Source organism: Clytia hemisphaerica, unplaced genomic scaffold (genome assembly GCF_902728285.1).
Source record: "Clytia hemisphaerica strain Z4C2 unplaced genomic scaffold, Clytia hemisphaerica genome assembly, whole genome shotgun sequence".
NCBI classification, from domain to species: Eukaryota; Metazoa; Cnidaria; class Hydrozoa; order Leptothecata; family Clytiidae; genus Clytia; species Clytia hemisphaerica.
This window is the reverse complement of record NW_027104496.1, coordinates 376,362-388,630: the sequence shown is the minus strand read 5'-3', so window position 1 is coordinate 388,630 and position 12,269 is coordinate 376,362. Positions and strand designations below refer to the sequence as shown.

Genomic DNA, 12,269 nt, shown 5'->3' with positions numbered 1-12,269 from the left:
TTTCTCTCGTAGAGCTTTGATATGAAGAAAGACCATGAACACAATTTTGACATTCTTAGAACCTCCCTTTGTTTTCGTCTTATATTCGCATTTGAACCATAAATCGTTCGCCAGCTGCTCTTCAAACCCTTGAAATGTCGATGATTGACCAGGTCGTAGAGATTGTGGAAGTTTCGTGATCACACCATCACTATCACCTACTTCGCATCCGTCAAACGATAGTACGTACGGGCTATCGTTTGTGACGGTCCCTTCGGCGGACGCGCCTTCGGGCATGGCGGACAGGAACATGGTCGACAACATTGACATTCCAAAGCTGACCGCAGCTCCGGTGATAAGTCCTTTCTTGTGACCTGTCTCAAATGAATCTGGTGTGATTGTTGAATTATCCTTTGCTCTGCTGTATTGAAAAGCTTGCGAGAAGCCGATCAGTAAGATTGTAATCGCGATGCCCAATTTCAGATGAATCATCTTTGCCAGTCTACCACCTTCACAAGATGTCTTCACAAATAAGTGTCTCAGCTTGCTACGAAACTTACAATTTCTGTATTCTGAGTACTACAGAAATTTGTTGAACAAACGAATAGAAATGTGTATTTTCACAAAAATCGTGAAGCATTCAATTGAAATTCGCACGCTTCAACTATCTTAGACAAATGCTTTGTGAACCAGCCAAAACTTATTTAGCCATGGGTAAACAAATCAAGTTAGAAATGTTTTCTAATATCTTTTGTACAGAAGTATAAATTTCTTTAAACTTCTTACAATGAGCTCAAATTTTACCAAACCAGAAGATTGATTGAGATATAGTGGCTACCTCTCTTGAAAAAAGGTAAGATTATTTTCAATCATATCTCCTACTTGATGAAGAGCATTTGCATTCTTCACTGGAATCTCGTGTTCTATAGTATTGTCCAGAATTAGATCACAGTAAAACCTTATACTTTAGTAATAGTTTTGACCTAGGCCCCCGGGTCCGGGTAAGAGTATGTGCCGCCCTTAAGGGTATCTTTTTACTAAGAGTTGGAAAAATCAGAAAATCAAATTTCAAACCCACTGAAGGTCGGGAAAAAAATGGGATAACTCCAAGTTGCTCCTAAAGATCGAAGCCATCCCAATAAGGGTCGTAAAATTCACAAAATTTTACTTTCTTTCTTCCTTTTTAGTTCTTTTTAGTCTGAGGATCGAAAGTCGGGATATACCTGTCAGCTCGCAACCCTAGTACCCCCGGGCCTAGGCTTTATTTACAATGTTGATGGATGCCAGATAATACCCTGGTGTGGTATTGTGCAAATTCCCTTTATCAGAAGAGGGATTTCACAAAACAGTCAATGCCAGGGTATTGTATATTAAATGGCGATATCAGTATGAATTAAAAAGCTGATAATACGCAGGGAACGCGACTTCATGGGCCGATACATCAAATCTGGATAATATTACGAGGCATATTTGTTGTGTATAGTATGTTCCATTTTATTTTAGACTGGACGAAAATGGAGCGGATTAGCGCCATCATTGCTTTGTTGTTTTTCATCGCCAACGTAGAAGAAAACTCAGCGAAAGAGTCCAACGTTGAACGTTTCCACGTTGCTGACGGAATCAACGCAATCGCGGCCAACCTTGGAAACGCATTTGCAGCAACGCTCCTCAGCGCTTATGACTTTGGTGCAGTCGGTGCGATCGAGAATTATTCCAAATTTAATTTACACGTTCAGGAATGCAAGAACGGTAAAGGCGAAGTCATGGAACCCTTTCAAGAGAAACTTGCACCGGGCGGTAATGGGCGGTTATCGATGTACAATAAAGCTGGTGGCGTGAAACATGATTGTACGTACGTGCTTGTAAAACAAAAATGCGCAACGCCCCCTGACTGCAAGAACGACGATCACTACCTTGACGTCAGCGTGAAGTTTCACGTCAAAAGCGAAACCCAGTCGGAGATCGGAGGCCGTATTTGTAAATGGGCGCAGAGAGATTGTAAAAGGAGCCGTAAGACCCATTACAAACCAATGAAATTCTGTAACGCTGATCTTGGCTTTTGTATGGAAGGACAAATAGCAAGTGGGAAACACACAAATGCATTCTGGGCCATTTACCCATGCTCCAAAGCGAATTTCTGTCCAAACAGCGAATGCAAGCCGACGGCGAACGACAAAACGAATTTCGTAGAACTGATCAAGACTTTTAAGGATGGACAAACATGTCTTGATAACCACGATAACTAGTCTCTTAATATTGTGAATTTCTACTTAGCATTCTTTTTGTTCATATTGCAGTAACGTGGACAAAGAGGGATGCAAAATTTGTGTAAGAGAGCAGCTTTTTATGACAAAGTAATTATCTATTCATAAAATAAAAAGATAATTACAATATTGTTATCATAAAAATCTGATCTCCGACACAAATTCTGCGCCCCTTTTTGTCCACGCTACTGGTCTAATAATCTGGTAAAAATCTTTAAGAAGTTTAATCTTTGATCTTGAACTATTCTTTGACTCAAGAACAAGCACAATCCGAAGGTTCTTATTAAACAGTCTTAATTATACGTCTTTAAATGAGTGACCAAAATCCGTATGGAAGATGACATCATCTTTGAACTAAATTGAGGCGTTTTAGGTAAACCATCCTCTGTTGGCTCTTTTAGCACTGGTCCTAATTATTTTGTACGCCCAGTTTTTAACCTTTTGATTTTTGAAGGGATATTTTTAGTGTATCGGTCCATTAAAGTTTTCAGGTATGAACCTAGTTAAGTCTGTCTCAATATAATCTGCAGTGGAGCATCGAACAAAACGGTTGTAACTTTTGATAGAATTCGCACTAGATAGCGGTTTTGTGCTACAGCATTTTTGTCTCCATTACGGATTATATTTAGAAGGAGAAAATCAATCAATGAGATATTATTTTTGATTTGATGACAGTTTAAAGATATTGAAAAATGGTACTTGATGGTGTTTTAAGGTCAAATATGATGGGAGGAAAAATAATATTTTTATGCTATGTAACAAAAAATTATCAAAAAATCTATTTACAATTTTAGTTGTAGGCTGTGTTTTTAAAGGCAAATTGAAAATTACAGTTAACACTCTCTAATTCGACTAATTCGCTCAATTATTCGATAATATTGAAAGTCACCGTCAACAAGAAACACTTTCAAATGACGCTCTTCCATCCGATGAAAATCTTTCTCTGCTTTTAAGAATATTCTATTTCAAAAACCCTAAGTACCCAATGTGTCAGCTTTAACGGAAAATTAAGTTTTTCTACATTTTGAACGCAATTTTCGTTTTTTCTTGACACAACTCAGATACGAAGTGTTGGCACAAATTTTTCGTGAAATCCAAAAAAAAAAACGCAAAACAAAGATCAAGTTCTCATATCGATAAGTTTTAAACAATTCCCCGGTAGGCATTTTTTGGTCATTTCTTAAGGAAATAGACTTTTGACCAGGTTTTAAATCTAAAATTTCTATAATCTTGGACTCTAACTTTCGGCAGTAATGTGTAAACAAGATATTCTCATTTTAAAATTGTGAAATAAAATCATTTCTAAAATACATTTCCAGTTGGCACACAACGTTGTTTCAAAGTTTATATGACGTTCAAAACGTCCATATAACATTTATATGACGTTCAAAACGTCCATATAACATTAGATGAACGTTAAAACAACGTTGTGTGCCAGCTGGTTTTCTTTTAACCCACACGATTTGCTTAACTTTCTTATAATTCTAGTGTGTAAAATGTTTTTCATATAAAAGTGTCAAAAATTCGTGATTGACACTCTCCAAATTCCAAAAATTGGTTCAACGCATCCCAAACTTAATGTTTAATTAATGCAAGAACAGGCAACTTGGACGCGACATTGTAGCTTTTTGAAGTATGTGTGCAGGTGTTTTTGGTCAGCCCAAATGCTTTTATTAACATGTTTTCATACAAGTATCTGTGCCAGTTACGGTTTTGATTTGAGTTCTTTATCCAAATAACGTTCTTGACTCAATCTTATGTTCCAAGATAAGTACCCTCTCAATCTCACAAAAAACATACTCCTTTTTCTTCGATAAGTTTTTGAGCCGCTTTTTGTTTGGCTATATTGCCAAAGTGTTATCACACCAGAAGGTTGGCAGCCTCTTCATGCAACATACAGCAATCACGTGCTGCATTTCTCTCGCGGTTATCTTTCCAACGCGCAAAAGAAAACCTTTCGTTTTTTAACATCCACCAATTAGATTTCCCTCTTTTTGTTTGTGTTGAGTTAACAGCAAAAAAAGAGAACCTTTATTTATCAACAGAACATACCAAAGCTCTTTTTGTGCGGTTTATAACTCAAGTCTATATGCGTCGTAATAGGTTGGTGTCCGTAACCATGGGCGAATTCCCGATAAGCGGGAGGAAGTTCATCAATGGTATCACAATGAATAGAGTGGCGGTGAACTTCAATAACAGGGCGGTTACTATTGCTAGGGCGGGAATAAGATCCAAAGAAGGTACACATTTCATTGGCGGCCGCCCCATCCTCTCTTTCATAATCATCCATATCGTGTTCGCTCGTAGCTCGTCCACCATTTCGTAACCCCTGACAACGCTTAGCGATAATCACTATGGCGATAATGATAACAACAATAACGGTTGCCACGGCAATAACGATGACAGCATATACGCTCAAAGTGAATTTCAAGCCTTCTTCCCCTTGCTTCTCCAAGATCTTTGGTAGCTCGACTGTGACGTTGACGTTGACTTTAGGCACAAAGGGGCCGACGTAGCCTTGTTCTTTGGTCGGGTTTTTACGGCCATAGTTGAAGTTCGGCTTTTTACGGTCCCAACTCAAGATACGTTCGTTCTGCTTGATCGATGGATTTGTGACATGAGGGCGGCTGGTCGGGCGCTGGTTTAAGGGCGTGCAGGCTTTTAACGCCCTGAATTTGGATAGGTTTTGCGGGATAGCTGTAGCGTTGAATTGACATTCTAAATGACCCACACTGAAGAAGGATTGGTTGGCGGTCAATTTGAAAGACATCATAACGACGGGTAAGCGGTCCGTTTGATTGAGGTAACCTGCGTTGAGAAAAAAATATGTATTATTTATTGTATGATTTTCTGTGTCAGGCATGCTGCATTAAATACACTCTTTTTTTTTATAAGCATACGGTAAATTTCGGCTGAAGCTCACTATGCTTAAGTAAAGCTCAATTTTGAGCCTCGACTTATGCTTAACCCTATGCTTGGTAAAAAAATTATGAAAGGGGGCGGGGGGGCTCAAAACTTTCACAAAAATACCATTTCATGCTTCAGGTATGCATCACATGTTAAACCTAGGTGAACTTCGGGCCAACAAATTCAACAAGTCTTAAATACACTTTAACTGTAGAAGATAATAACATTTCCTATCAATTAGCGGAGTTCCATAACCATTATTAACCCACCGTGCTATTTCTATTGCAGATTTTGAGTTAACCCCCCTCCCCCGCCTATTAATTTTTGAGAAAATGTTTTTAAAAAATTCCCTCTTTTGCCCTAATTCTGCTGTACTAGCCTCCTTTTCAAACATTTTCCACCCAAGACATTTTTATTCTAACCCCCTCCCTCGCTTATTAAGTTTTGAGATTTTTTCCAACCCCTCCCCCTGCTATTAGGTAACCGAGAGTAAATATTAGTGGTCTAACATCAAAGTGGGTAGCACTTAGTATATTTTGAAATATTTCAAAGAGAAAAAGACATCTTACCTGCATCGGATCTCCAGACGTCGTCTCCGACATCACAATTACAATAGCGGTACGGTTTAGCGCATGATTTATCGTATCGACAAGCACATGACCCACTGTCCGGTTTGGCTCCACCCCAGTATTGTTCATCGTGTCCTTGACGACCAATCCAAACAGTTTCAGCTGGACCGAGCGGAGAATTCATCAACCGCGCGTTCTTACATTTAAAATTGACGTGTTGCTGACAATGAGTTGCGTGTTGAAGCAGGTAATCAAACGTGTCTAGATCAATGGCGTAATCAATATTATGGTGATAGGATTGACCTTCGATGACGCCTTTTGAGATTTGAATTTCATCTGTTGGTAACTGATGCTCGAAGATGGTGACCGCTTTGTGTGAATATCGTGTCATGTTACACAATACACGGAAAGGTTTAATTTGAGCTTGATCTCCGTCCGGATCGATTGTACAATAAGCGTCCTCGTGTAACCCCAGCTCTTTATATTCCTGGCAACTCCGTTGGAACACTGATTCTTCGCAGGTTGGGCCGCTATACATTGTATTGATACAATCACATTTGTATGATTTATGGTTTTGCGTGCACCGCCCTCCATTGCGACACGGCTGAAACAAACAATAGTCTTTCAATTCACATTTTCGAAGAACACCGGCTGAATAAACTGGGTGTAACTTGCGATAATCAATCAGTGTGTTGTCCATCCAAATGTTATACATGCAGCCGACGAAACCTTTCATAATGTGCTCTTCACCGCCACCCAGTGTTCCGTTACTTTTATGGAAAGAGACCAAGTGAGAGAAAGGGCTGTGATGTTTGAGCTCCGACAACTGATCCAGTTTAAGCATAATATGCTTAGTTGTGATAGAGATTTCAACACGATGCCAGAAGCCGTCATCCAGATCCGCGCCCTGGGTCATGATAATGGGTCCATTCCCCTCCCCGATTCTTACGCTAAGAAATAGTTTGGTTTCTTTCAAATACAATGTAGCTGTCACTGCTTTCGACACTTTGGAAAATAGAAGTCCGGATCCGATCAGCGTGCGGAACTTGAAGGTCAAAGATAAGCTGTGTTTCAGGTAAGTTGGAACTAGCGCGTATTCTTGCGGGCTTTTAAACATGATTGGTTGGTAGTCAATATTCTCGCATTTATTCCAAAGAAGATCACCGTAGCTAGAGTAAGTCGGTTTACTGTATTTGGTCTTGTACAAAAAATCGTCGTCATTGAAGAAGAAATTACGGAGACATCCTGAGTATCGGCGCACGGTAATACCGTACTGGGATACATCCAGTGTTGAGCTGACACCACCAAGATAAACGTCTCCGTCGAGGTCCAGTACCTCGTATGCACCTTCGAAGGTTTTGGTGTGGGGCTGATAATCCAGCTCGATGGTCACTGTACGTTTGTTGAGTTTCAGGTCCACCACGTGCCATTGGTAATCGTTAAGAAGGGCGTCACCGCCCACGATCATTTCTTGTGCGCCCTTATCTTCATCACCCAAACGCCCTTTGTATCTAATAGAAGAAGATGAAAAAGGGTTGAGGTGGATGTTTTCATTGTATCAGTTATTTTTGCTAGTAATACAAGGACATTATTAGATTAGTCTGTTTGGAGGTGAAATTCTTGGAAATTCAAAAAAATAGAATTGCCTACAGAATCTAACGAGAATTTATCCAGGTATCACAAGAAATGGATGATTACCCAGAACTCACCCAAACCATTAGATTAAATATCCGGGGACTACGAAGTTTGCGAGATAACGGGTATGTACGAACCAAAGTTCGAAAATTTTTAAATTTTAGTCCAAATGTCAAGAACTTATGACACTGGGAGTTGATTTTTTACTTTCGTATTTTTGAGTGTGAAAAAGGGACCTATATGGCTCACACATACCCGGCAGCCATTTGGCATAGTTAGCCCCCCCCCAGATTTAATTCACGCTGAAAAGCAGTAATGAGTGTATTCAAAAAGAATTGTAGCTTTTTATTACAAAGCCATTATTATTAAAGAGATTAGATCATGAATATTGCCCTTATGTATTACAATGAAGTGAATACAATCGCTCTCATGTTGTCTTCTTGACCAGCCACCAAAACCGTTGGAAAACCAACGGGTCCGGCGAGACTCGAACTCATAACCATGCCATTCGCGGGTATTTGCTCTACCATTAAGCTACGGGTCCATGTGGAACCAGAGGACTCGATTGCCACTAATTAGAGCTGGAAGTGAATTCTTGTCTACTGACTGGTCAGAGACGGTGAATTGGGAGAAATCCATCTCCACATTGCTAGTGTGTTGGAATCCACAAACTACTACAATATCGGAAAGTTTGGGCATGCGACCACAGATATTAATCATGAATATTGCCCTTCTTCTTAAACAGATTAGAGATTTCCCTCCTTAAGCATACATAATTCAATTTGCATATTTTCAACGTGGGTTCACACAAAATTGTCATGGTAAACTACTCCCAGCTGGCACACAACGTTTTTTCGACGTTTATCTAACGTTCACAACGTCCATATAACGTTAGATGAACGTTGAAACAACGGTGTGTGCCAGCTGGGTTATATTAATTTACTGAGAATGGTTTGAAATATAATTTCTCAAAATTGGGGAGATATTGCAATTTTGAAATTGAATTCGGGAAAAATTGAGGCAATTAGTACTCAAGGATTGTCAAGATCCTTCACGCATTAATGCAAGCTTAGAGTTGAGTGAAAAAAGCATTGCTTAAGATACATTTTATGAGGAAATTTGAATATTTTGCTATTTAGAAGAGGCCATAAGCTAGTGAAGGTTTTATAAGGAATCAATTTAAGACGTTTGTTTTTTGACGTCGAAAAGGAGAAAAGAAGAAAAACGGATGGATTAAGAGACACGAGGAGAGCTAATCGCTTTTCGACTCTTTCAAACATTGAAAACGAAAATCGCATTCATCTTTTGCATAACCCTATAATACTAAACTATCAGAGAAATACAAAAAAAAATCCCTTAAGTTTTTCCTGAATGACTTTTCTTGATTTTTATCTTTCTATTCTTTTTCAATCTGTACAGTACGATATTTTTTAATGACATTAAGAATTTTTTGTTTTTCATGAGCTAAAATTGAAAAAGGAATTTGAAAAGCTGGCCCCGTTTTATCAGGAGATCCCGTGTTTTATGTTCGAGTGAAACACTTTTTCTATACTTTCCCCCGCCTCCCCTTTGAAGAAAACTTTGACAGAAACGTTCAAAATTAACCGTATGTCGGTTATTTTGATTGAAACCCAAATCACACTCTAAAATCGAGTTATTATGAAGATTTGACTTAAAATTATATTGGAAATATTCAAAATAAAACATTTCCCTAGGAAAGGGGAGTCGACAATTGACAGTGCGTCTCCAAAATGTAACAAAAATTACTCGATTAAAAAAAGACCCTTACTCTTCCATAAAGTTTTCGTACATGGGGGATGGAGGACATATAAGAAATATTGTCCGGGGATAGTGAAAAATCTACAAAATTTGCCTTGTTTGGAGGGCAAAATTGCTCTGTTTAGGGGTAATTATGAATGTCCGGGGGTCAACTGATGCTTGTCCGGGGGGTTAGGTCTGTTATCCGGGGGTCAAAAGTCACAATGCCCGGGAGGTAATTTTCCAAAAAATGTTATATCCTCCACCCTCAATATTCAATTTTTTCTGGAAGAGCCCATTCCAAAATTCCAAATGCATGCGATAGCGTTGGAAAGATAACAATAAAGAACTACCTAGCATAAAATATGAGGGGTTTTTCATATATGTTTTAGTTTTTTTCTCGAACACGTATATTATATTAACTCTACATTCACCAAAAGGTAAGGTGTAGAAAAATCATATCTCTACTCGTTGTAATGTATTTTCAAAATATTTTCTGTATAAGAACTTGTGTTCCCACAGGACGATGGAAAAAGATACTAAAGCGAACAACGAACAAGGAAAAGGCGATCGAACATTCATTTCGAAATTCGTGTACCGCTATTGTAACTAATCAGTGTCTAGGTACTAATGCAGTTGTAAAGCCGAGACAGCTGGCTGCGGCAGACGGACGCTTCGAAGAGGAAAGTAAAAGCTGGAAAAGGCACTGTGTTCTTTTGCTATCAATTTATAAACATTTGACCGCATATTTCTTTTAAAAGGGAAAAAACGAAATCTTGTATTCGTCATTCGCAAGGTGCTGCAAACGGAATTTACTCTTTTTAAAAAAGCAAAAAGATTTTCAGGCGGCTGGGATATAAGTATGCTGTTTAGTAAATCAGGAAAATTTAATAAAAGTTTTACACCTCGTTTCGGGAAAAAATGAATTGTAGCTTATTTTAATTGGAAAATTGGAGAAAAAAAACTTTATCCCAGGTCATTTTTCGGATAAGGAGGTTTTGTTTTAAAGTGTGATTTTTCTTTTTACCGGCTGGGAAATATTTTTCCCTGATGTTTTTTTAGAAAGGAATGTCTTGTTGATTAGTGGTTTTATTATCCAAAGTTTTTACCATCAGTGATCAAATTTTTTTGCAAATTCTCGCCCTTTTTGGGATTTGATTAACACATATACATACACACGGTGTAATGAAAAAATCACAATATTTTCACAATGGCAAGTTTCCAAAATTTATTTTTGAACAAATACAAAAAAAAAATAATTTTGTTGAACTAACATTGCGTTCACGTTCAAATACAATAAATTTTTTTTTTCGTGAATTGGTTATATTTGAGCTTTTTTTGAGTAGCCTCCTCTTGTAAAAGGGAAGGGTAGAAAAAGTTTGCCATCTACTTGATAACTCAGCTGCGCTAATACTTCAAGATTGTCACACACGCAGAAAATACTTGAAAATGTTTTCAAAAAAATCGAGGTCCAGGATTTTTAAGAGGTGAAATACTACGTCAAACAAAAATAATAGAAATTATTTTTATTGGAAATTAATTCTGTTTTGTTCTACGCTTTCCTCCTCTTAAGCACCGCATATACCTTTTATATCAAACTCGACATGATAGGAGCATCAAAATAGAAATTTAATATATAAAAAATCGGTAGAATTAAAAAAAAAGGGATTTTATAAAAAAATTTTAGTATCTATAATTTGATTGCAAGCATAGCTTTAATTTCAAGGAGGGAACAAGAAAAAGAAAAAACTCGACTCTTTGAAGAAAGCGAAAAATAAAATTACAGGGAAAAAGATATGAGAAATTAATCAGAATTTCGATATATGGATAGAAAGACACCGATCTCAGCAGGGATAAAATTGAACTCAGTTTTACATAAGAATTTTGGCTATTAAAACATTTTATTGTAAATCACGTATCTGATACAAAATATCTTTTAACAAGGGGCTATTCATCCTAGGGTTCTCTTTAAAATACCGAGTATGAATTATTCACAATTCTTTCTGACAGAGGAAAGATTTTCAAGACTATCAGTTTTAAGCTCACTAACCGCCTCCAAAATCAAGCTGAATATAGATTATAGGTGCATAAGATTTCCAAGTCATTTTTCCACCAGGGGAATCTCGCAAAATGAATTTTAATTTAATTTTCTTCAATGTGAAAATTGCCAGGGTAAATACGTTTTGTAAAGTGGTTTTTCGCCGGGCAAATTTCCAATTGTGAAGTTTGGTGGTGATTTTCCAAATCTGGATTTCCACCTAGGTAAATTTCCAAGTCTGGAATTTCCCCTAGCTAGGTGGATTTCCAAATCTGGATTTTACACCTAGGTAAATTTCAATTTCTGGATTTTTCACTTAGGTAAATTCCAATTTTTGGATTTTTCACCTAGGTGAATTTCAATTTCTGGATTTTTCACCTAGGTAAATTTCCCAATCTGATTATCCTGAGCAAAGATTTCCCCTAGTAATAATCCCCTCGGTGAAATTTCCTGACCCAAACTTTGCAAAGAAAAAAATAATTAGAAAAGAAAAGAAAGATAATTACCTCAACTTTCCACCGATCAATTCCAAACTAATAAAATCGCCAAGTTGATGATTGACTGAAAACAATAACAAACTTGATGGATCGATAGTTTTAAATTGAAAAACCACATGTAAAGTTTCGGAGTGGATTTTTTCCCCACGTAAGTCTTTCACAATGTATTCTCCACCGCGCATTGTAACCAAGGAACAACGAACCATACTCAATAATAAAAAAGTTAATGAAATCCATAGCGTGTAAATTATGCACATCATTCGTTTATTCTTATAATACCATTTAAAAATATCTCTTTAAATCTTTGTACAATCTGATGATATATGGGTTAATTGAGTTAAAACCTCTCTTGTCTTTCAAATTATACTCAAAGTGTGTCAACAATGCCCATTAAAACCAATTTAAAAAACGATTAATCCAGAGATCGATCAGGAACGAGAAAGAAGAAACCGGGATCAATAAAATGATGACATGGGTGTGTGTATGAATGTTGATTTGATTTCTACGGTGTGTTTAACGTTGCCTGTTTTATCCACAGAAATCTCCGTACGGTAAAGGGAATTTTGCTGGAAAAATAATCTTGAATGAAAAAGAAAAAAAGTAAGCATCAAAAAGGAGTCTA

The 12,269-nt window shown here is 37.5% G+C and overlaps 2 protein-coding genes across 2 annotated transcripts; one reads left to right on the top strand and one right to left on the bottom strand.

The window, feature by feature from the left end:
* Nucleotides 1–773: 773 nt before the first annotated feature.
* Nucleotides 774–2,271, top strand: LOC136821683 (uncharacterized). The gene is made up of 2 exons (XM_067077895.1): nucleotides 774–832; nucleotides 1,483–2,271. Exon 2 carries the CDS (start codon nucleotides 1,494–1,496, stop codon nucleotides 2,223–2,225), a length of 732 nt encoding a protein of 243 aa, XP_066933996.1. The 5' UTR covers nucleotides 774–832; nucleotides 1,483–1,493; the 3' UTR covers nucleotides 2,226–2,271.
* Nucleotides 2,272–4,023: 1,752 nt separating this feature from the next.
* LOC136821674 (contactin-associated protein-like 4) lies at nucleotides 4,024–11,931 on the bottom strand. The gene is made up of 3 exons (XM_067077886.1): nucleotides 11,657–11,931; nucleotides 5,720–7,230; nucleotides 4,024–5,051 (listed from the first exon to the last, which is right to left on the bottom strand). The coding sequence occupies exons 1-3, from the start codon at nucleotides 11,905–11,907 to the stop codon at nucleotides 4,282–4,284; spliced, it is 2,532 nt and encodes an 843-aa protein (XP_066933987.1). The 5' UTR covers nucleotides 11,908–11,931; the 3' UTR covers nucleotides 4,024–4,281.
* Between the last annotated feature and the right edge of the window lie 338 nt (nucleotides 11,932–12,269).